We start from the raw sequence: 26,648 nt of genomic DNA, 5'->3' as shown, positions 1-26,648 counted from the left end.
TACTGTTTAAAAAGCATCCCAGGGTGATACCTCAAGTAGTTGGTTGAGAAAATGTCAAGAGTCTATGTCTGCAAAATGACAACATAATTCCCATAGTTCCATTTATGTTATTACATAGTTTTGATGACTTTACTATTATTCTAAAATGTGAAAAAACAATATACAGCGGGTGAAATATTGAACACGTCAAACATTTTTTCAGTAAATATAATTCCAAAGGTGCTATTGACATGAAATTTTCACCAGATGTTGGTAACATCCCAAGTAATCCATACATACAGAGAAGCCAAAACAAATGAGCTCAACAAATTAAGTTATGTGTAATAATGTGAAATCACACAGGGAAAAAGTATTGAACACATGAAGAAAGGGAGGTGCAAAAAGGCATGGAAAGCCAAGACAACAGCTGAAAACTATCAGTAAATAAAAAGCAATCCAGCCCCTTGTCAGTGCAAATTAATATCAGCTGGTTCAGTCCCCACTGATGGCCTACAAAAAGGTCTCATTGCCAAGGTGTCATACAAGACACATCTCATGATGGGTAAAAGCAAAGAACTGTCTCAAGACCTTCACAACCTAATTGTTGCAAAACATAACGATGGCATTGGTTATAGGCGCATTTCTAAGCTTCTGAATGTTCTAATGAGCACTGTTGGGGCCATAATACGGAAGTGGAAAGACAATCATTTCACCATAAATTGCCTCGACCAGGTGCTCTTCACAAGAGGAGTGAAAAGAATAATCAGAAGAGTTGTCCAAGAGCCAAGGACCACTTGTGGAGAGCTTCAAAAAGACCTGCAATTAGCAGGTACTGTTGTCTCAAAGAAAACAGTAAGTAATGCACTCCACCGCCATGGCCTGTATGCAAGCTCACCACGCAAGATTCCATTGCTGAAAAAAAGCATGTTGAAGCTCATTTAAAGTTCGCTGTACAACATTTGGAAAAGCCAGTGAAATACTGGGAGAATATAGTGTGGTCAGATGAGAGCAAAATTGAACTGTTTGGATGCCATAATACACACAATGTTTGGAGGAGAAATGACACTGCACATCACCCTAAAAACACCATACCAACCGTGAAGTTTGGAGGTGGGAACATCATGGTGTGGGGCTGCTTTTCAGCAAATAGTACTGGCAAACTACACATAATTGAGACATTCTTGACAAAAATCTGCTGCCATCTACCAGGATGATGAAGATGAAACGAGGGTGGCATTTCAGCAAGACAATGATCCCAAACACACAGCCAAGGAAACTCTCAATTGGTTTCAAAGAAAGAAAATAAAGCTGCTAGAATGGCCCAGCCAATCTCCTGACTTAAATCCCATTAAAAATCTATGGAAAGAACTGAAGATCAAGATTCATTGAAGAGGCCCATGGAACCTTCGAGATTTGAAGACTGTTTGTGTGGAAGAATGGGCCAAAATCAAACCAGAGCAATGCATGCGATGAGTTTCTCCATACAGGGGGCGTCTTGAAGCTGTCATTACCAACAAAGGCTTTCGTACAAAGTATTAAATAAATATCAGTAAGCATGTTCAATACTTTTTCACTGTGTCATTTCACATTATTACACACAACTTAATTTGCTGAGCTCATTTGTTTTGGTTTCTTTGGATTACTTGGTTGTTACCAACATCTGGTGAAAATTTCATGTCAATAGCACCTTTGGAAATATATTTACTGAAAATGTTTTTGACGTATTCATTACTTAGTTCACCCACTGTATATATATATATTAAATAAAGAATGAGTAAGTGTTTCAAAACTTTTGACCTGTAGTGTATATTAATGTATTTGTATAATATACAATTCTTGTTTTGCAAGAAAATGTTGCACATTCTTGTTCCTTAGACTTAGAATTGACTGTAAAGCTCAAGACTGCTCAAAGTTCCACTTTGTATAGTGTGTATGCAGAACATTTTAGGTTTGAGATGTATTTTTTTTATGGTGGCAAGAAAGTGCTTTTTAAAAAAAAATAGTTTTTTATATAAATTCCCATCACTTTCGGGTTGACTATCTCTGGTGGGGGACCTGAAATAGGATAGATAGAAACCTGAAATTTTCACAGAAATTAGTCCTCTATAGAAGCATTCTGCTGTAAAATATTTGAGATTCCACACACAACATCAGAACATCGAGCTGATGGTTGAGTCAGCAAAGCTAAAAGTGGACTACAAAGACCTGCTGGAACTTCTAGTCTGTGACATAAACAGTTAAGACTGCATGCTCAACAAGTGTGACTAGTGTTCAAGTATAGAGGCCTTATGTCTTGACACACGTCCTGATAATATCACCTTTAAGGAGTGGGTTATGACTGACAGAGCAGATATGATCACTGTCGTTCTCCCTAGGGATTCATTTTTGGTTTCTCTGGCTGAGAAACTTAATGCGTTAAAGACACACCATTGGCTGAGGACATCAGAGTGGAAAACTATGATGTTTTTGTCAAATTATTCCACCCACCTGGTCCAAGAACATCATTCATACTGAGGACGTGTGGGTTTCCATTTACAATGTTCTCAGAAAAGTGACACTTGCCGAATTGACTACTGTCACCTGAAGCTCCTACAACTTTGTATTGAGTGAGGAAATCTCACATCTTCTAATAAAACCTGTACATGTAAAATACTTTTCATTTTTGTTATTTGTTATGCATATATTACATCTGTTCATTTCTCAAAATGCATGAAGAAACTAGGCTTTTCCCCAGATTTCTACTTGCCCTAGCTCTGTAACCATTGGAATCTCAAACTAAACATTTTTACAGCAAAACGCTACTATAGAGGTCTTATTTCTGTGAAAATTTCAGGTTCCTATTTGTTCCCCACCAGATATATTCAGCCTGAAAGTGAGGGGAATTTAAAACATATTGCACTTTCTCGTCCCATTAAAATAAATTAATACATAAGAGAAGTCTCAAACCTGAACATTTCTGCATGCACACTATACCTATGTACCACCAAAAAATTAAATAAAAAATGAATAAGACTGAGACTCAGACCCTTCCCATTATAAATTGACCCTAATCCTGGAACTTTGAGCAAACTTGAGCATTACATTAGGACTTAAGTTCTAAGTCTAAGGAAGAAGAATGTGGAAAATGTTTATATATGCTCCAAGTTTTTGTTCCAAGGAGCTAGGACCATCCTGAGCCGAGATATTGAGGTTTCTGTAAATGGCTGTATAACCAAAATCTGTCATGTGTCATAACTCAAAGATGGCCATCGTGGTAAAACCAAGTAAAAAAAAACCCCAAAAAAACTGGTGGTGGTTTTGCAATACCAATACATAGAGTTAATCACTCAAAGTAAATTAAAAATGGTCAATCAACCAACTTTACAATTACTGGACCACTTGTGATGGACTGACCCATGATCAATGAGTGTAGATGTAGTAAAATGCAGCACTGGCCCAATAGGGCATGTAACTGTTTCCTCAACTGGCCTGAAACACTCTCTTACTGTCCAGCAACCCATCCTTATTGTTGAGGCCTGAAGAAATATCATATTTCATCACAAAAAAAAAACTTTGCTCTGTCACATTATTTACATGTCAATTAAGCACTTTTTTCTTTCAAAGTCTCGTTTGTATCATTACTATATTTAAAAATAATCTGCCCAGACACAATCATTTAATGTTTTATTATTATTATATAGTATCATTAGCATACATTAAGTACAACATACACTCACCTAAAGGATTATTAGGAACATCATACTAATACTGTGTTTGACCCCCTTTCGCCTTCAGAACTGCCTTAATTCTACGTGGCATTGATTCAACAAGGTGCTGAAAGCATTCTTTAGAAATGTTGGCCCATATTGATAGGATAGCATCTTGCAGTTGATGGAGATTTGTGGGATGCACATCCAGGGCACGAAGCTCCCGTTCCACCACATCCCAAAGATGCTCTATTGGGTTGAGATCTGGTGACTGTGGGGGCCATTTTAGTACAGTGAACTCATTGTCATGTTCAAGAAACCAATTTGAAATGATTCAAGCTTTGTGACATGGTGCATTATCCTGCTGGAAGTAGCCATCAGAGGATGGGTACATGGTGGCCATAAAGGGATAGACATGTCAGAAACAATGCTCAGGTAGGCCGTGGCATTTAAACGATGCCCAGTTGGCACTAAGGGGCCTAAAGTGTGCCAAGAAAACATCCCCCACACCATTACACCACCACCACCACCGGCCTGCACAGTGGTAACAAGGCATGATGGATCCATGTTCTCATTCTGTTTACGCCAAATTCTGACTCTACCATCTGAAAGTCTCAACAGAAATCGAGACTCATCAGACCAGGCAACATTTTTCCAGTCTTCAACTGTCCAATTTTGGTGAGCTCTTGCAAATTGTAGGCTTTTTTTTCCTATTTGTAGTGGAGATGAGTGGTACCCGGTGGGGTCTTCTGCTGTTGTAGCCCATCCGCCTCAAGTTTGTGTGTGTTGTGGCTTCACAAATGCTTTGCTGCATACCTTGGTTGTAACGAGTGGTCTGATGGCTACTTCCAGCAGGATAATGCACCATGTCACAAAGCTCGAATCATTTCAAATTGGTTTCTTGAACATGACAATGAGTTCACTGTACTAAAATGGCCCCCACAGTCACCAGATCTCAACCCAATAGAGCATCTTTGGGATGTAGTGGAATGGGAGCTTCGTGCCCTGGATGTGCATCCCACAAATCTCCATCAACTGCAAGATGCTATCCTATCAATATGGGCCAACATTTCTAAAGAATGCTTTCAGCACCTTATTGAATCAATGCCACGTAGCATCAAGGCAGTTCTGAAGGCGAAAGGGGGTCGAACACAGTATTAGTATGGTGTTCCTAATAATCCTTTAGGTGAGTGTATTACTGTAAGGGGCTGCTAAAAATCTTCATTTTCTAATAATAAAAATGTTCTTTATGCCAAATGTAATTTCTTAATTTGTCTTGTGATTTGTATGTTCAAATTTGAGATCTCAGGCATTTCTTGAAAGTTTACATAAGATGTAAATGGATGAACAGATGTAAGCAGTGTTGTAATACCAAAGTCCAGAACAGATCTCAGACTCGAGTCGCGATATTCATGACTCATCTCAGACTTGAACACTAAAGACTCTGATTTCAACCTAAAGAGTACTCGTATTAACTCAGACTGGAGAGACTTGACTACAACACTGTATGTAAGGATAGATTGATGAATGGATGGACAGATGGATGCATTGATATATGGATGGATGGATGGGTGGATGTTTGGGTAAATAAAATAATTAATTCTCCCTGGGACCTTTTAAATACAGCCTTCCTTGTGGACCATTAAACACCTTTGTACACAGATTCTTAGAAGTTGCGTGGAAGCCTGTCAGATTTGAACTAATCATTTTAGCTAGCTCTTGCCAATTTCATGTGCAGCATGTATCATATGGTTTCTGAATGGTCCATATGTGAGCTGTCTGAGGTTGAGACTTGGGTTAGATAAGGTAAGTGGGCACACAGGGTCAGGCTTTTTAAATGGTAACAAACATGCACATTCACATCATCTTTATTATTTTCCACTCAGTTTGCTCCCACCAGCACAGCAGTAAATTAGCCATGCACATTCCTCTCCCCAAACTGATTTTACACTCTAAGAGCATCTCTGCCAGGAGTCATTCTTTTTACAAACAGCAGATGGCACTGAATTATTGATTTTATTTAAATGTTGTAAAATACATGCATTTCAGCTCAGCCAGGCCTTTGGGGAGATAGGTGCTAACCCCTGCCTTTTAGCACTCCTCTAGTCAGAGCAGTTTGTTTTAGCACTCCTCTAGTCAGAGCATTTGTTTGCAAGAGTTCATCAGCTCTCCTGTCAGGCACTGGCGGGAGGCTTGACCTTTTTTTTTCTCTATTTATGTGCCAAAGTTCCCCATCCTTCATGTTTTTAACGTGCCATTATCTCTGCCAGTAGTGCTGCTTGTCTGTTGCCATTGTTTTTTCTCTGGGCATCTCTCCATTTTATCAGACAGGGGAGGAATTTTTCCTGAGCCAACACTCTTAATAGAGATATCGTCACTGTGTGGAACAAGCATCAAATTTTCTGATAACGCCATAACAACAGACTTGGCGGGTTCTTATGTTGGTGGGAAGCACAGCGTCCCAAAGTAGCTGAGATTTAGCTATAAAAATATGCCTTTTGAGTTGTGTTGCCAAGCAACAACACTGACAACAGGCAACAATGGGAGAGAAAAAAAAACATGGGCAAGGAGTTTAGAAAAACGCTAACCATTGTTGTTCATTGTCTTACGCTTGGCAACATCACCCTGATAATTTCCATATGTGTCCAAGGGTTTATTAATGTCCACATATATCCTCATTATTTACATGACAGGGTAGCATAATAATCAGGGACATAATAATCCACTCTACATAAAGAAGTACTGCGTTGATACCATGGGACAGCAATGGTAATACTGTGATATTATGATACTACTGAATAATCGTCATCATCATGTACCATGGCATTTACATGTAAATTACTTCAAAGTGTACCATAACATTACCATAGTATATGTTCAAAAACATGATAGTACCATAATTATTAATGCCATGGAACTTATTGATATGTTTTGTTAGTAGCATACAGTACTATTGCATAGTTATTGTGTTAGATGGTATTGCCATAGTTCTTTGTTATTGTACTGAATGATTGTCATATTTTGTGTTGTTAGCTTTTATGAGACTCCAAGGTACTTCAAAGAATACAATGATATGCATAATGAAGAAATTAAGATAATACAATGTTATGTCCAATAGACATGTCATGCCCATGGTACCAGTTCTGAAAAATCCTTGGTAATACTTTAACCATAATGAGAAAAAAAAAATGAAAAAAAAAAAACACAGATATCCACGAGTATTCTGACAACTATAACATAATATGTGACTTTTTCATCATTCATTGCCAGTTAAGTGTTTTATTATGCCATACTTCTTCCAGTATAGTTAAATTACCATGGCATTCTACCATGCTACTTTTCCTAGTTCTGCCATAGACTGGTATGCTATTCCAAACTCAGCCCATCTTAATATGTCATTTTTTATTTCACAGAATGGAGCTGTTCAGGCTAAAGGAGAAAAGTTGATTTTACTGCAGATGGTTTTGGCATCCATTAGGGGGCAGTCTGATGCAGTGTAAATTTAGTGTGCTGTAGGAGAAGTTTAGCTTGTGGCTTGATGTGTGCTGTGATGGGCTAAACTTTATTGAAGGTGGCATGTCAGCTGTAGCCTCAGTAAATGTAATGTTATAGTTTGGTCTTTGATACCAGAGGAGCATAATCAAATATTCCTTACATTTCAATTTTCACAGTTATGCAAGCAGTGATTGAGGAAATTAGATCTTTGATACTTTTACAGCATTGTTGGGCTTTCACGTGCATATTTAGAGCCATAGTCGCTAAGGATGAGCAAGAAAGCCAACTTAAGTAGTCGTCCAACCGACCAGACTTTAAGTAAAAATAGCTTCTTTTTTTTTTTCAGGATGGTGGTTTGAAGAGAATGAGTTCAGAGATTTTTTTATTTAGAGACTCAACTTCTCTGAGATTGTTTTAGCATGCTATATTTAGGTATGCAGTACTTTCGAAATGGTAAAGCCCTCTTTTAAGCACCTTAGTTACAGCCATAAAAACAACAATTGTGCAACTATTTCAATTCAATTAACAATACATTTCAAGTCTTAAAATTATCTGCGGTAATCAATGTTCCTGCTATTATACATAATCCAAAGATGTGATCCAAAGATTACAAGTAATTAGCCTGTTTGTTGAATATCTGTCAGATACCCTTTTGAAGGGCTGTACATGCTTGAGTTCAGTCTGTACTTTTTTAACTGTTGGTCTATTGCTGCCTTCAAGTGGACCTCGGAAGCTCGTTCCTTTTGAGTTGGGCATTCGTTACAATGGCTTGTCATGCATTCAAGTGGGAAACAAAATATGCAAGAAGCCAAACTTAAACAAATTTGCAATGAATGACGTCAAATGCTCCTTTTCTGTTGTACTAGTAAATATTGTACTTAAATTAATAAACTTGCATTACTTATTCACAACATATAGGATTTATAAACGCATAGTAAGAAAATATTAATTAGTTTGCTTAAAACAAATAGGAAAAGACAAGTCATTAGTTGACTGTCATGCATAACAAATTAATATTATTAAAAATAATATACAAAAGTTGAAATATTTTTGCAAAATCATTCGGTTCCATCAGCTTTCCTGTCAACACATCCCTTCCATCATCCCATCTCGGCAACTCGTGCATCATCTAGAATTCCGAGTTTCAAACTCGTAAGTACGACTTCACTTGATCGTTCATGTGCTCGAAACTCGTAATTACAATATTTCTGACTACACTTGAAGGGCACATTTTCAGGGGTCCAATTCCATTCTTCAATGTAATATAATAATTACATTTTAAATCATTACATATAATTCACATAGTTCAAATACATTACACCATTGTGGCAGACAAGTAAAGCGTTGATTCGACAAAACAAGAAGTGGCTTTAAATGGCAAAGTCTAGTTTATTTCCATCATTTAAAGATGCACTCAGTATTTTTTCCTCATTAAAATGTTTTACTCTTAAATAAATTACTAGTTATTTTGACATACATATGTATAAAATTATGACCTCTCACATGAGAGGAAGACTCCAATAATATCAGTAACCTTATACAAGCTGTTTTATTCTACATTGAATGAGTCCCCTCATGGGGGCTGCCATGTTCGGATCACATGACCATGTGCTTAATCTCAGTAACCAGCTTGTTATTTGACACTTTCACTCATGGATTTAATTCATAAATAGCTTACTGTGAATTTCTGCAATGGTATCAGTAACTTTAAACTATTATGTTTGAATGATATTGCATCCAGACCCCTAGGTGTCAGTGTAAGTCCTTTATCATTAGCCTATCAGTGGTCTACAGTCCACAACAATCCATTTTGCAAAATAATCTGTCCGTGGTAGACTTTTAAGAGCTTTTCTAAGGATGTGTTTTTGTACACATGCATCAGACTTTTTGGTGCGTCACATAGTAAACACAGTGCCCTCTGAGGTTATACATTGTATGAAATTTAGAAAGACTCATCTTGAGACCGCTGCATTCAGTTGTGCTACATCGATACGTTCATAAAAAACTTCTCATCCCCATGTGTTCTATTCCATTCCACAAGTTGAGCGCTGTAAAGGTGTTTTTGAACGTTTTGAATATGCATGAAACGTGTCAAAAAATATTTATCCATCAGGCCAACCAAAGACCATTTTGGTTTAAAAAAAAAAGTGTTTTTGTACATCCCCAATAGTGACAGTGTTTCTTTTTTTAAATAGTGTTTCTTTTAAGAAACACACAGCTGACTGTATTTTGAGCTTGTAATGGCCATGCCAATTCCAAGTTAACTTTTATCTTCTGTTCTTATTTAATCATCAGCAAACCCTTTAGGCTTGCCAAAGGGGATGTGTTTATGTGATATGCTAATTCAGGACACATGTGCATGTTTGTACATGTGTGCACTTACATCTTGTATAAATATATTTGTATGTGGTATGATTTACTACACATGCGTATGGATTAGATGAATAGTAATGCATGTCTGCCTCTTATCACTGCATATATTATCATATTTTAAAATCATAATCCACTTTATCAACAATAAATTGTGTGCGTATTAAGCCCATTTGCAAACAAACACTTGTCACAGGGATAGTGATAACAGTTATTCAGCACAATTTTGGAGGTAGTTCAACATTACCTTTTGCTGACAGGGATATTAGAAGAGCACAGGTTTGAAGGGCATCACTTGTCAGGATGTTATCACCTACAGTCAGCATATCTCCTATCACTGTTCAACTGCACCATCCATCTCTTGGATGTTTTTTTGGACTGATGAATAGTCACAACCCTCTCAACCGTCTCTTATTCAGCAAAAAAAAAAAAAGAATCAAGGTTTGTTCACTCACCTATGTGTGTGTTTTGCATTCTGGTGCACAACATATTATTTTTGCCTTCTAGTTTTAGCAAAACTGTTCATTATTTAATAAAATGTATGTTTATTTAAAAAAGCAGCCGTACAAGCAGCTTATGCTTTTCGGTACATTGTTGTATTCTGTCTGCTTAAATTTGTTAAATATATGCCCTTGAATGAGTCAATTGGGTGATTTAACCGAAGCTTACCAAATTACCAGCAGCCATATCACCCTTTTGCTCAAGACCGGTTACCCACTGAAGCTAAGCAGGGCTTAGCCTGTTCAGTACCTGGATGAGAGACCTCCTGGGGAAAACTAAGGGTGCTGCTGGAAGAGGTATTTGGGAAGCCAGCGCGGGTGCTCACCTTGTGGTCTGTGTGGGTCCTTATGCACCATTATAGTGAGGGGGACACCGTACGTACTGTAAGAATGCACCGTCCTTTGGATGAGACGTTAAACCGAGGTCCTGACTCTCTGTGGTCATTACAAATCTCAGGACACATCTCTAAAAGTATAAGGGTGTAATCCCGTTGTCCTGGCCATATTCCCCCCATTGACCCTTATCAGTCATGGCCTAATAATATTCCTCATCCATGAATTGGTTGTGTCACTCTACTCTCCTCTCCACCAATAGCTGGTGTGTGGTGAGGGTACTGACGCACTATGGATGCCGTTGCATCATTCAGGTGGATGTTGCACAGATGTTGGTTGAGGAGTGTCCCCTGTTCACTGAGTAAAGCGCTTTGTAGTGTCAGAAAGAGTCCACACTAATCCATTTTCGTTTGAAAACTCCAGGTCTCCTAAGCAACCAAATTGCCTGGCTGCTAGTGAGGGTAGAATCACATGGGGTAACCTCTTCGATGCAAATGCTAGGCTTATGTGTACAGGATGCGTGACGCAAATTTTGTCATAATCAGAGTGATCGAGCACTTAATGTGTGCAGCCTGATTTTCTAACCGTATGTACTCTGAATGTGCAGAATGCAAATGCGTCTGGAAGTTTTTGCATTAATACGTTGGTCCACAAGGTGGCAACAGTCACAGTTGAGTCTATGCTGTCACGAAGAAGTGCTAGCAGAAGATGTAATATCCACTTTGCATTCACATCAAAACCGAAGTATATTTTACTGTATGCTTAAGTGTATCAAAATGAATAAATTTTTTAAGAAAACATATTAGTGTGGACGTGGCTTATGGCACATTACAATTATGCCAGCTCTGACATGATTTCAAATTCTCAAAGTACTACAAAATTAATGCGGTTGCCAAAATAACTCGCACATTCGTACAGTGATGTTGTGTATGACAGCTTGTACGATTATCTGGTAAACTGATTTGTAACGTGGAAGGGCTCACAACCTCCCGACTGTCGGGCCTACGCCCACCCTTCATCTGGTAGATGTGTGGTGGAACATGAAAGCTGGTCCAAACTGTTAGTCTCTCTTGGACCTGCAGCAAACCAACTTGTCGTACCAGCTTAAGGTGTTCATATGGTGGTCATCAACTAATGACCAGCTTGGATGGCTCATGACCAGCTGGGAACTAGGTACCATGCTTATGTTCTAAAACAACCACAAACTAAAGCTGAATTTTCCAGCAGGGAAGGCAGCTCATTCGGTTTTGGAACAGAGCTATGCCTTATACTTTCGTAGTCCCAGAAAGACCCAGTTGATGTGTAGAGTTGCCTAGAAGACATCACCCAGAGATGCTGATTTTTCTATGTTCCTGTACAAATAGAGTGTTTAGAATTAAAGTTGTCAAAATTTGTACATTCATATCTAAGGATGAAAAAACCCAACCCATTCTACCCCAGAAGAAATGAGTAGTGCATCAAACCTCTGTAGCTTTCGTTGACTTTGAAGAGAGTACTCCAAATGGATGTCCCAACTGTGGAGAAAGACTGACTACCACCCCTCCCCCCACCCTCATATAATGAGTGCTGAGGATGAGGCTAGTGAAATAAGTGATGGCCAGTTAGTATGATCCTAAATTGTCTATTCTTGGTCATAATAAACTGCAGTGTAGACCAGTCAAAAGATTGGTTATGCAAGACCATTAATTTTCCAAGAAGAAGCCATTATATCCAAGGAGCAGTATAGCGTGACAAGATGCTACATAGCTTGATTTCATGTCACATTTCAATCCAATTGAACGAGCTGAGGTAATAATCAAACGCAATCTCCTAGAATGCCCTCTCTCTCCATCAAGTAGCCTTTGTAAGTCATATTCATTTAGTGAACCCACCCTGATGTCTGATACACGTGTGGTGCATCAAACCCCTTTAGCTTTGCTTAATTGTGAAGTGAGCTCTCTAAGTGAATGTCCTGAAGTGCTGAGTATGAGGCTAGTGTAACGGGCAAACACGATAAGGCTAAAGCCCAGTGAAGCCAATGGGCTGATATAAATGGAAAAACACAGTTATAGCTTGTTATCCAAGTCAAGGATGACACATTTGTTTTGGCCATTTTTGGTGTCTTGTTCCAGCAATGTGCCTGTCAAAACACATTGTTAGATAAGAGTGAAGGGCACAACAAGTCCAATACTCTAGCAATTGGCTGTGTACTACATTTATATAATGTAGTTTAGCCGTGCTGCACTAAGCCATTTGGATGGAGGGGGTGATGAGGCATTCCAAGGAGCATTTTCATCTCGCATGTAACTTGGCATGCCATGTTTTGCCATTCATTGATGTTGCCAAGTTAAAGCTGCCAGAATTGGTGAACAACTAACTAAAAGAAAGCAAGTAGCTCTGGCTTAATTTAAATATATTTCTTAGTAGTGATTGTAGCTTTTCCGGTTATAAGCTTCTCCAACATGTAACGGTTTAGCATGACAAAAAACCATGCCTGTTTAAATGTCACAATGTGTAGCGCATTAGCAAAGTGAGGTAATAATCAAAAATGCTCTCTTAAGCCTAGTGCACACTGTACGATTTTAGCCATGATTCTGCCGTCTGAGACAAATTTTGTGAATCCTAAAGATTTATGTCGTCATAGGGCAAAATCTGCAATCTTAAAACGTTCAGTGTGACATGTTCATTGATGGCCGACTAATAGTTTTTGCAATGATCTTTAGCATCCAACGAATTCTGGCAGTGTCAGAAATGTAGCACAGCAGCCGTATAGTGTGACTACTATTATGACAGCCAGACGAGATAGTCTCCTCCTCTCTCGCACCCCAATTCACTTGAAACCTGCTCCACATCTGCACCACCATAGCAACATGTGTGCCAAGTTATCACTCTACTCAAGCTCTTTCAATGTTTTTCAAAGCCTCGAAGTGGCGAAAGACCCCTATTGTTTTTGTTAGTTTCCGTGTGTTTTGGGTAATTGTCATACTGCAATACCCATCCCCGACCCATTTTCAATGCCCTGGCTGAGGGAAGGAGGTTCTTACCCAAGATTTGACGGTACATGGCCCCGTCCATCGTCCTTTGATGCGGTGAAGTTGTCCTGTCCCCTTAGCAGAAAAACACCCCCAAAGCATAATGTTTCCACCTCCATGTTTGACGGTGGGGATGATGTTCTTGGGGTCATAGGCAGCATTCCTCATCCTCCAAACACGGCGAGTTGAGTTGATGCCAAAGAGCTCTATTTTGGTCTCATCTGACCACAACACTTTAATCCAGTTCTCCTCTGAATCATTCATATGTTCATTGGCAAACTTTAGATGGGCCTGTACATGTGCTTTCTCTAGCAGGGGGACCTTTCAGTCCTTCATGGCGTAGTGTGTTACAATTGTTTTCTTGGTGGTCTTTCTATGGTCCCAGCAGCCTTGAGATCATTGACAAGATCCTCTCATGTAGTTCTTGGCTGATTCATCACCGTTCATTGCAACTCCACGTGGTGAGATCTTGCATGAAGCCCCAGACCGAGGGAGATTGACAGTTCTTTTGTGTTTCTTCCATTTGCGAATAATCACACCAACTGTTGTCACCTTCTCGCCAAGCTGCTTGGCGATGGTCTTGTTGCCCATTCCAGCCTTGTGTAGATCTACAATCTTGTCCCTGACATCCTTGGACAGCTCTTTGGTCTTAGCCATGGTGGAGAGTTTGGAATCTGATTGATTGATTGCTTCTGTGAACAGGTGTCTTTTATACAGGTAACAAACTGAGATTAGGAGCACTCCCTTTAAGAGCGTGCTCCTAATCTCAGCTTGTTACCTGTATAAAAGACACCTGGGAGCCAGACATCTCCGATTGAGAGGGGGTCAAATACTTATTTCCCTCATTTAAATTCAATTCAATTTATAACATTTTCGTCATGCGTTTTTCTTGATTTTTTTATTTGTTATTCTGTCCCTCACTTTTCAAGTGAACCTACCATTAAAATTATAGACTGATCATTTCTTTGTCAGTGGGCAAACGTACAAAATCAGCTGGGGATCAAATACTTTTTTCCCTCACTGTATGTCATGTTTGTGCATCATCCATAGGGAATTTGCAAGGACAATATATTATCAGCCTATATGAATTTTCTAAATTTTGCATGGCCGATGGTTTACTAATCTAAAAGAGGAGAAAGCCATACTATAACCAAACTTTTTTGTTTTCCCATATGTTAAAGGAGAAGTTTGTCAATTTTTGGGCCACAAATCTTTTTATTTTCACAATTAATCTTTGCTTGCGGTAGCTAATTATTACTGTAGTCTACCTCCTGTACTCACGTTCATTCTCAACATCTGTAATTTTTTGTATTTGTGATCAGGTCTTCTTATAGGCCTATTTGACAAAATCCATCTTTCTTTTTATATGTTAGCCTTTGATCGTGATGCAGTGGTATTAGAGCAATGTATATGCTGATGTCCTGACTTTCAGAAAAAAAAAGCTCCTCCGTGGCAGGCAAATCTTGACATTTCACTTATATTCCTCAAAGCTCCCATAACGTGTGTCACATTCACTGATCTGGACGATTGGGACCATAGTGGGCTACGATGTGTACAGTTTGTCCAGATACTCCGGTGACATTTCACCCCACGCTTCCTGTAGAACTTGCCATAGATGTGGCTGTCTTGTCGGGCACTTCAAAATCTCAATGGGGTTAAGATCCATAACACTCTTTTCCAATTATCTGTTGTCCAATGTCTGTTTCTTTTCCCACTCTAACCTTTTCTTTTTGTTTTTCTGTTACAAAAGTGGCTTTTTCTTGTAATTGAATTTCTTCCCATTAGGCCTGCACCCCTGAGTCTTTTCTTTACTCTTTTACATGAAACTGGTGTTGAGCAGGTAGAATTCAATGAAGCTGTCAGCTGAGGACATGTGAGGCATCTATTTGATGTACTTATCCTCTTGTTTAGTTGTACATCTGGCCATCCACATCTCTGTCCTTGTTAGAGTCAGTTGTCCTTTGTCTTTGAAGACTGTAGTGTACACACCATTGTTTGAAATCTTCAGTTTTTAGGCAATTTCAAGCATTTTATATCCTTCATTCCTCAAAAAAATGATTGTCTGATGAGTTTCTAGAGAAAGCTGTTTATTTTTTGCCATTTTTTGACCAAATATTAACCTTAAGACATTGTAGTCTATTGCATACGTGGCAACTCAAAAACAAACACAAAGACAATGTTAAGGTTCATTTAACGAACCAATTAGCTTTCAAATGTGTTTGTTATAATGGCAAGTTATTTAGTACCTGATTAGGAATTTTGCATGATTACTCAAGGATAAGGTGTTGGAGTGATGGCTGCTGGAAATGGGGCCTTTCTAGATTTGATAAAAAATTACTAGTGATGGTGCTGTTTTTTTACATCAGTAATGTCCTGACTATATTTTGTGATCAGTTGAATGCCACTTTGGTGAATTAATGTACCAATTTCTTTTGAAATAGCAAAATCTGTACATTATTCCAAACTTTGGCCGCTAGTGTAGTTCAGTACATAATTAATAAAATGTATCTTAAATGGCTTTATTAAGCTAACCCTTTAAAATGATAGCAATGTAACCTTCGTTATCGTGAATAGCTTACAGCTGCAGTTTAAGTGTAGTTTCACCTAAACTGTTTTGGGAAAGGTTTGTTTATAATATGTTTGTAAGTTTGCTTACTTGTACCTATTTTTTCTATAGTAATTATGTTGTTTCATGCTGTTTTTACCTCTGCAGAATGACAAGGGTCAGTGTCCTGCTGATGTTGTTCCAGATCATCTGGACATGCCTCTAGATATAGCTGATGCTGCAGTCCAGGCTAAAGAGCTCCGCACATTGCTACAGGAAGTTCTTCCTTGGCAAGACGCTCCCCTCCCTTTCCTGCCCGCCCGACCTCTAGGCCAACTCTCTGACAAGGCCCGTGCCCAGCTCTCAAGTATGGGCCTTCACCTCGGAGATAAAGTAGTCATTGCTGGTCAAAAGGTAATTATTAAGTCCTCCATTTCTTTGATCACTTTAATGAGCTCTGCAATCTTTTCTGCATCAATGCTGAAACTGCAGGATCACAACCAAAGGGAAAAAAAAGAAATAAACAAAATTGCAAGCTTACAAGGGACCATATATATATATATATATATATATATATATATATATATATATACAGGTCCTTCTCAAAAAATTAGCATATTGTGATAAAGTTCATTATTTTCCATAATGTAATGATAAAAATTAAACTTTCATATATTTTAGATTCATTGCACACCAACTGAAATATTTCAGGTCTTTTATTGTTTTAATACTGATGATTTTGGCATACAGCTCATGAAAACCCAAAATTCCTATCTCAAAAAATTAGCATATTTCATCCGACCAATAAAAGAAGTGTTTTTAATACAAAAAAGTCAACCTTCAAATAATTATGTTCAGTTATGCACTCAATACTTGGTCGGGAATCCTTTTGCAGAAATGACTGCTTCAATGCGGCGTGGCATGGAGGCAATCAGCCTGTGGCACTGCTGAGGTGTTATGGAGGCCCAGGATGCTTCGATAGCGGCCTTAAGCTCATCCAGAGTGTTGGGTCTTGCGTCTCTCAACTTTCTCTTCACAATATCCCACAGATTCTCTATGGGGTTCAGGTCAGGAGAGTTGGCAGGCCAATTGAGCACAGTAATACCATGGTCAGTAAACCATTTACCAGTGGTTTTGGCACTGTGAGCAGGTGCCAGGTCATGCTGAAAAATGAAATCTTCATCTCCATAAAGCTTTTCAGCAGATGGAAGCATGAAGTGCTCCAAAATCTCCTGATAGCTAGCTGCATTGACCCTGCCCTTGATAAAACACAGTGGACCAACACCAGCAGCTGACATGGCACCCCAGACCATCACTGACTGTGGGTACTTGACACTGGACTTCAGGCATTTTGGCATTTCCTTCTCCCCAGTCTTCCTCCAGACTCTGGCAACTTGATTTCGAATGACATGCAAAATTTGCTTTCATCCGAAAAAGTACTTTGGACCACTGAGCAACAGTCCAGTGCTGCTTCTCTGTAGCCCAGGTCAGGCGCTTGTGCCGCTGTTTCTGGTGCCTGTGCACAGTGGCTCTGGATGTTTCTACTCCAGACTCAGTCCACTGCTTCCGCAGGTCCCCCAAGGTCTGGAATCGGTCCTTCTCCACAATCTTCCTCAGGGTCCGGTCACCTCTTCTCGTTGTGCAGCGTTTTTGCCACACTTTTTCCTTCCCACAGACTTCCCACTGAGGTGCCTTGATACAGCACTCTGGGAACAGCCTATTTGTTCAGAAATTTCTTTCTGTGTCTTACCCTCTTGCTTGAGGGTGTCAATGATGGCCTTCTGGACAGCAGTCAGGTCAGCAGTCTTACCCATGATTGCGGTTTTGAGTAATGAAACAGGCTGGGAGTTTTTAAAAGCCTCAGGAATCTTTTGCAGGTATTTAGAGTTAATTAGTTGATTCAGATGATTAGGTTAATAGCTCATTTAGAGACCCTTTTCATGATATGCTAATTTTTTGAGATAGGAATTTTGGGTTTTCATGAGCTGTATGCCAAAATCATCAGTATTAAAACAATAAAAGACCTGAAATATTTCAGTTGGTGTGCAATGAATCTAAAATATATGAAAGTTTAATTTTTATCATTACATTATGGAAAATAATGAACTTTATCACAATATGCAAATTTTTTGAGAAGGACCTGTATATATATATTATATATTATATCATATGTATTTTTTTATATATGTATATATATATATATATATATAGGAGGGACATTTGGGAGATAAAAGGACACCGACTGAGCTTCATAATTAGAGCCATCTATGATGTTCTCCCCACACCCAAAAATCTCAACCAGTGCTTTGTAAAAGACCCAGGGTGCCTTTTTTTTAGAACGTCAGCAACACTGAAGCACATTTTAACTGCATGCCCAATCAATCTCAGACAAGGGTGATATACTGTACATGGAGGCATAATCAAGTTCTTTGGCAACTAGCCTTGGAGGAAAGAAGGACCACTGTCAATGCTTCACCTCCCTGTCAGACATCCCATGTACATACTATTACCTTTATATCAGCAGGGCAATGAGGCAACAATCTCATAGTAACACCAAGTGAGTCAGGTTTGTTATGTACAGCTAGAGATTAGAAAATGCAAGTTGATCTGGATCGAAAACTCATTTTTCCACCAGAGATCCTGTCTCAAAGCTTGCAGACTCCTATATATCATTGAACTGACTGTGCCATGGGAGGATGCAGTTGAGGAAGCATATGAACGTAAAAAGCTGAGGTATGCAGAACTTGCAGAGGAAGCAAGACAAAAGGGATTGAAAGCACACGTGTTCCCAGTTGAAGTTGGATACAGGAGTATACACCGATCAGCCACAACATTAAAATCACCTGCCTAATATTGTGTATGTCCCCCTTGTGCTGCCAAAATAGCACCAACCCGCATCTCAGAATAGCATTATAAGATGATATTCTTCTCACCACAGTTGTACAGAGTGGTTATCTGAGTTACCGTAGACTTTGTTAGTTCGAACCAATCTGGCCATTCTCTGTTGAACTCTCTCATCAACAAGGCGTTTCCATACACAGTACTGCTGCTCGGTGGATGTTGTTTGTTTTTTGCACCATTCGGAGTATATTCTAGAGACGGTTGTATGTGGAAATCCCAGGAGATCAGCAGTAACATAAATACTTAAATCAGTATTAATAAAATAATAATAATAAAAAAAAAAAATTCCTTGTCTTTCTTCTGGGGAAGCTTCTATACTACTCCAGCTACTCTGGGATATGGCAGTGCAATACTGCAGATATTTTTGTCTTGTGTGACAAATTGCTTGTTATGATCCTCATTTGTAACTCGCTTTGGATAAAAGTGTTCTGATAAATGACTAAATGTAAATGACTTGCACAGATTCATTCATTATAATGGGGCGATCTATAGTCACTTTTAGAACCCATAAAGAAAAACTGACTTAACTAGCCAGCAAATCTCTTCCTATGAAACTTACTATTATTTGGCAAAAATATTGTTCACCTACCAGAGATGAGATGTGTGCCTCAATTTTTAGTTCTGCACGTATCTAGCCATCTCGTTTCATTGCGGTGGTTCATGCATGCATTTGTGGTTGCTTTTTGCAATCTAAATACTTTTGTTTCCATTAGTTCCAAGCATCCAGGAAACATCCAACCACCTAACAACAAGGTCCAAATTTTAATAATGAAATTCTATTACAATCATATTAATGTTAGTAACATTAATCAGGTTAAAGTCATTATGAATGGCCTCCTGCTGTAGTCAAAGATGTCACTTCCTTAAACTGATGATCAGTCCTTGAAAGGGACTTTTTATCTTTAGGGGGGAAAAATCCTTTAGTAAACACTGTAATAAATATTACATCTGCAAAAAAAAAAAAAGAATGAAGTATGAAGACAGGGTTACATGTGTTTTCTTATATGAAAGGTTTGATGAGATTGTTATTGATTTAAGCCATCGATAAATTACATTTAATAGAAACTGGTGCTCATTTACACAGTGTTTCTCTAAATGATAGTTGTCTGAAGAAATTGCATTATACACTTCATGCTTCAAACTTTGTGCTAGTCAGTGGGGTCCAAAACGTTCAAGCTCTTTATGACGAGGATGATGCGGGAACTGGCTGAGCAGTCAACGTAAACTTTTAATGAACAAATAAAAAAAACTCAACATAAAACTCTTTCCTGCATAAAACAAAACATACACACACACACGAAAGACTGCTGTGTGCGTCTCTCTCTCTCCAAAACTGGCATCCATGGCTCCTCTTTATCTCTCTCCTGGCTGATTGGGCTGATTCAGCACTGGGCATCCCGGTCACGTCCTCTTTCTCATCACACTCCTAAAAAGACAATAAGTTTTAATCCACATTTTGTAAAGCAATCCAATTGGTTCTTAGAGAAACAGGCCAAATTGTAACTCCTTTTCCAATATGAATCTTAATCTCTGCAGTCTCCTAGGAGCGATTATGAATTGAAGCTCGATAACACTCGCTTATGCTTGATGCATGCACAGAGCGCTGTACCATAAGTAGAGCTTTCAAGGTTACAAAACCAAGTTGAATGTGGTGGCACACTGGCAATCAATGGAGGAAATGCTTCAGTGTGCTGAATAAACTGCTTTTGCATGGAACCAGCTCATCATTTAATGATCTGACCTTTTTGGAATGAACTCTGTCGAATTTACTACAATAAAATTGCAGTTTTATAAGAGAAATCACAGATGGTTTTGCAACAGGTATATGTTAGTTTATGGCTTTACCCAATCATTTGTTTGGTATCTGCAAACTGTGATTTATGGTCTTAACACTCTGAACACAGTTCATTGAATTCAGTGTCATTATACAGTATGATCAGTTTAGAAGATTCACATGGTCTAAGTACTACGGAGGTTGGTATCTCCATTTATAAAATAATATCTGTACACATGCGCTCTGCACATGCCTGAATTACAAAGAAGTGTAATTAAGCTTCAAATTAGGGCTGCTAAATAATCGAAAAAATAATCGAGATTGCAATTATGGCTGCTGCAATTAACTAATCCTGAAAACTGTCAATTTCAGAACTTCATTTAGATATATTTAGTCCTGTTTAGTTAGAATGTTGTATTTACATTTTATTTATTTATTTCCATTGGTTGAGCATTGTAACCAATTGTAGACATGTTCATTGAGTACATAAGCCTATCAGTAATGGTGCAACAAAACTAGATTGCTCCCGTTATAATATAACAATTAAACTGCAATATTAAGGAACAAAGTTAGTTTTTGGAGTTGTACCTTACATACAGAATATGGCTTCCTTTTTTACCCCACACAAAAAGGAATTTAATGTAAATTCTATTAATAGTTCTGATTACATATCAAGGGAAACAAGTGTGTTCACCCCATTGAGACTGCAGTTGACAAAGTTTATAATGAAAAAGTTTATGGTCATCATCAATTTTTAAACGTTCATAACATGGGATCATTATAAGAACCCTGTTTCTCTCATTTAATAAGATTAAATCACATGGCGAACTGAATGAATGACACATTCCATTCAGCCTCTGTTAGTCAACGGATCCTCATTTACTAACGAGATGCAACGTTTTCAATTCTTTCACAAACTTCATATTTCGGTTCATTTGATTTGTGCACAAACGAGATGCCTCGTTCGGTGTTGTTCTGGGTCTCGTTAAGACTCAAAACACCACTTATTTAGGCATATTCGTTCAGAAGGTCAAATGGATTATGTCACAGCCCTCACTCAAATGTTATTTGTTTGCGTCAAAGCAGTCATGCACTTCCCAATGGAGAGACTTCAGTAAATAAAAAAAAATTACAAAATAAAAAACAATATATATATATATATATATATATATATATATATATATATATATATATATATATTAAATCGTTCACTTAAAATAATTGTTCAAAAACACAGATTTGTTTATGATGGAAACATCACTAGTTTGGAGAATAGCAGGTCTGAAAAGCAAAAAAAGAGCTTGCAGGCTAGAGCTCGCTCATCTGCATTGTCCTTACAGAAATTAATTTGCGTAGCTGGCCCTCGTGCCCTCACATAGCCACATACAAAATTAGCAATTAATGAAGTCCTCCACCACATTGGGACTGAAGTGAGCAGAGTGCTGCGGATCTGTAGATTGGCTAATCAAACCCCATTATTTTCAGGGATACTTGGCGCCACTGGCTGTCTTTGATCTCCATTTTACTTGTAGCGTTATTTTTATCCAAGCTCATTTGCCTGTTTGTGAATGTCGGCACACTAGAAAACAAGGTCGGCTCTCCTGCGACCCGCCGAACGGCACAAAATATGTGCCGTTGTATGCGAATGTGCTTGTTTGTTTCTAGAATAAAGTAGTAATCACTTTCATTGCCCTCCGGAGGACACAGCAATAGATAAAGAGAGCGAAACCGCTCTATTGATTGTGTATTATTGCCTCTGCGGCCCGCGTGGCCAAAAAAAAACTATTTCTCTCGCTGTCCCCACAGAGCTCCCCCTCCATTTGCTAAAGTGTGTGGTGCTTCTTCTTGTATGTCTTTCTTTCTTTCTCTGAGTAAACCTTAGCTTATTGCACTGCTATGGTTTGTTTCTTAGGTTGGAACTCTGCGGTTCTGTGGCAGTACTGAGTTTGCTGGTGGTCTGTGGGCCGGAGTGGAGCTTCACCAACCAGTGGGGAAGAATGACGGATCAGTAGCTGGTGTTCAGTACTTCATTTGCCCTATTAAACATGGTAAGAGTGCAGATGGACATTTCCTTAAATTCTATTAACTTGCAAAGTGTATACTTTACTAACCAACCAGGTGCAACATCTTTAAAGTTCAAGCTAGAAATAATGTATCTGCCATGTTAATTCCAATAAGAGGTAACAGTTTTTGTCTTAGCCAGCTGCATGTGTGTCAGCTATTGTACTACTATGTTTTGAGCATAACCTTCTCATACTTACTTAACTAGTAAGTATGAGAAGGTAACAACAAGGATCATACAAGGTCCTTGAAGTGTTTAAAGGGCTGGATTGTAGCTTTTAGGAATGTACTGTAAGTGTATTGGGATACTTGGTAAATTGATTTGTTTTGTTGGACAGTTCTTTAAAGTGTTAACAAATAAATCTGAACATTTCTGTGCAGTTAGTGTATCAGAGAAACAAATATTTATTGTCCACACATCTTTGATGATATCCACGATATCCCCCACACACAGTGCAAAGATATATGGCTATATTTCAACCACTTGGAAGGAAGGGGCCATGTGACTAACATTGCAATCGACCAACCACAGCTTGTATTTCTAAATTATTTTTTCAAAATGTTTGGATATCTTAACATGATTTACACGTGGGTGGGAGAAGGTGCTAATTTTGTTCTACCAACTAACATTTTGAAAATATGAAAATGTTCATGAACCCCAGAATTTACATGAATATGGCCCATTGTGTGTCAATCATATTTGAGATCCACACACTCCAATGTCATTGAATAATGTCCCATTTAATATCCAATCTGTTCTTGACAGTCAGTTGTTTATAAAAAGTGAAAAGAAACATTAATTCTACTCATACATAGAATGGATGCTGTAAAGAAACAGTGCAACTTCCATCAAACATTGACTCCTTCCAAACATAGAAACATTATAAATAAATAAATGTTTGAAATGAAAAGCTGTACTTGAAGGTCCTGGATTTGCATTTAGTGACACCTGGATGAACCCTGTAACTAGTGAGCATAATGTTTGAAAATTAGCCTACTAGCCATGATACTACAAAGCAGCAAGCTAATATATAAGTTATACTTTTAGACAGCTAGGGCAATAACAAGTGCTAAACAACGGTATTTGAACATAAGTCGCTAACTAGCTTACAGGCGAGTGTAATGTTTACAACATGTGTGATGTGAGCTTCAAGCGATACAACATGACTCTTCGAGTTTTTGTCCAAACTAGCTTTTCCAAACTGGCCCAAAATCTTGCTCAATGTAAAAATGACCTGGCGCTGGTGGCTAACTAGTCTACTGCATTAGGAAGAGTTGTAAAATGTTAGCTCAAACTTGGTTATTTCTTTAGTTTCTATATCATTCAAGTAACAATCTGTTCTCAAAGGCTAATAAACTCATTTCCATCTGCCCCTCTCCAGGAATTTTTGCCCCCCTCTCTAAAGTCAGCAAGCTCTCTGAGCGCCGGAAAAACAGTCCCCGCCAGCCCTCTGCTCCCGTACCCCACCCAAAACGCATCGACTTGGCGCGGGTTACGGCCAAGGTCAACACAGGTAAAAACCTCTCACTGTCCCGGTTGCTTAATGACCCTCTTTACAGCCCACAAACCTAATATCAACAACAAGCCAGCGGCCACCACAGACTCAAAAGAAATTAGCATCCCAGAGGACCTGCTTGATAATTAAATTTACACTAGTGTGAACAGCGATGGTGGTGATAATGCAGTTGGCTTGAACACTTTATTCTGTCCCCTTTGGGGTTGTGAAGGCAATGTGGGCACTGAAGAAATGGAGGACTCATTGGGGGAGCTAATGTAACTTGTGTGTTATTACGGCGCTCACCCCAAGGCCTGGTTATACAGTCATGGCTCCCACAAATATGTGTAGTTTAACACTCTAACTTTGTGTGCACACACACATGTTGTTCCAAACCCGAATTACTTTCTTCCATAGACCACAAAAATATATTTTTTTGAAGACTATCCTGGCCTCTCTTTTCCATATAATTAGGCCTGTCACATCGTCAAATCGTGGTTATTTCATCTAACCACAATTATTTGAGATAACTGTGATTTATTGTGCACTTCAAATTCCAACTGTCCAAATAAGGAAGTTTTAAGTGAGTATAAAAATGCCATCATCTTTGTGTCTCATTGTACTCACATTATTGCATTATGTGAGTATTCAAAATTAATTCTGACCATGATGCACGTGCCTTCTGCAAAAGTTTGCACCGAAGTCGTGCAAAGATATGAGCAAGGATTTTAATAGGGAAAACAAAACGTCATGGTTTCACATTAACTTAACATTTGCATAATTGCACATGTTCTTGGATGTTGCGGGTTCATACACACATTGATAAAGGGTTAGTACAACAGTATATTATTATATTATATTATAAAAGCTATACAGGATGGCTGGGTTCCCAAAAACATATGTGGAAATTTAAAATGGACCAGAACTAAAGTTGACAAAAGCGAAATTATTTTGGATGTCACACATCCACCTGGATGATGCAACAGCAGCCATAGTGAGCCAGTATGCTCACCACACACCAGCTATTTGTGGAGAGGAGTGAGTAGAGTTATAGAGCCAATTAATGGATTGGGATTATTAGGAGGCCATGATTGAGAAGGGCCAAGGGGGGAATTTGGCCAGGACACCACGGTTACACACCTACTCTTTACAAGAAGTGCCCTGGGATTTTTAATGACCGCAGAGAGTCAGGACCTCGGATTAACATCTCATCAAAAGGACGGTGCTTTTTTTACAGTATAGTATCTCCGTCACTAAACTGGGGCATAGCACAGTTTCAAGCACAGTTTAACACTGGTTGAAGCAAGTAAGTCTCAGTTTCAACTGTGAAGAGAAGACTTCGAGCTGCAGGTTTGACAGGCCGATTGGCAGTAAGAAAGCCATTGCTAAGATGGCCAAATAAGAAAAAGAGGCTTGCCTGGGCCATGAAGCACCGCCAGTGGACTGCAGAAGACTGGAAGAAGGACTTATGGACCGATTAATCAAAATTGATCGACCAGTGAATTTAAATCTTCGGTTCATCACGCAGGCTTTGTATGCCATCAAGTAGGTGAAAGGATGGTTCCTCGGTGTGTGACACCAAATGTCACATGTGGAGGAGTAAGCGTGATGGTCTGGGGCTCTTATGCTGGACCAGAGTCAGCGACTTGCACAGAGTGAGTGACACCCTGAACCAAAACTGCTACCACAGCATTTTGCAGTACCTTGCAATACCCTCTGGTATACACATAGTTGGCCAGGGGTTCATGCTACAGCAAGACAATGACCCAAAACATACCTCTATGCTATGCCAGAACTACCTTAGAAGAAAATAACAAGATCATGGAATGGCCTCAAATCATGGAATGGCCAGCACAGTCTCCAGACTTAAACCCCATCGAGATGCTTTGGGATGAACTGGACAGAAGGGTGAAAGTAAAGCAACCTACAAGTACAACACATTTGTGGGAACTTCTGCAACAGTGTTGGGAGGAACTTTCCGAGCAATATTTGATTTCCGTTATAGAAAGAATGCCACGAGTGTGTTCGGCTGTTATAGCTGCAAAAGGTGGCTAATTTGAGTCAAAACTTTTGATTACATTTTGTTAAACAAAACGATTCCATAATTTCTTTTTTATCTCCAATTGTTTATTTGTTCTATGCTTTAATTGCAGAGTACATTGAGACATTAATCTGCGTAAATTTCAATAAAAACTGGAAAAATGAAGGTTCTAAAACTTTTGACCTGTAGTGTATATAGCTCATGAAAGGCCCTTTTTTATACATGATGTTGTTTGTCAGCAGAGCAATATGATTTAATATGTACATACACTTAATCTTGACAAGAACCACCTTTTTCATGCGTATAAAGAGTGTGTCATAGATGTACACCTGATATTCAATAAAGACTTAATTACTTTCTTTCTTAATTCAGCAAGACAGTCAGCCTGTTTTCATAGTCTTATGACTATGCTTTGTGTTTGATAGGTTGCGGTTCATTTCGTGTGGTGCAGAAATG

The 26,648-nt window shown here is 38.7% G+C and overlaps 1 protein-coding gene across 3 annotated transcripts in view; it reads left to right on the top strand.

Annotated features, from left to right (window-relative positions):
* The window catches only part of LOC127662404 (CAP-Gly domain-containing linker protein 4-like), a 74,625-nt gene that overhangs the window by 24,031 nt on the left and 23,946 nt on the right, over positions 1-26,648 (top strand). For 2 of the 3 annotated variants that reach the window (XM_052153558.1, XM_052153557.1), the window contains exons 7-9: positions 16,088-16,333; positions 22,507-22,642; positions 24,038-24,169. In XM_052153558.1, coding sequence (XP_052009518.1) covers positions 16,088-16,333; positions 22,507-22,642; positions 24,038-24,169 — 514 coding nt within the window. The remainder of the gene's footprint in view (positions 1-16,087; positions 16,334-22,506; positions 22,643-24,037; positions 24,170-26,648) is intronic. The other variant, XM_052153559.1, reaches the window with a different exon arrangement.

This window comes from Xyrauchen texanus, chromosome 22, assembly GCF_025860055.1.
Source record: "Xyrauchen texanus isolate HMW12.3.18 chromosome 22, RBS_HiC_50CHRs, whole genome shotgun sequence".
Lineage (NCBI taxonomy): Eukaryota > Metazoa > Chordata > Actinopteri > Cypriniformes > Catostomidae > Xyrauchen > Xyrauchen texanus.
The sequence above is the reverse complement of the archived record's forward strand: the minus strand, read 5'-3'. Positions and strand labels throughout refer to the sequence as shown.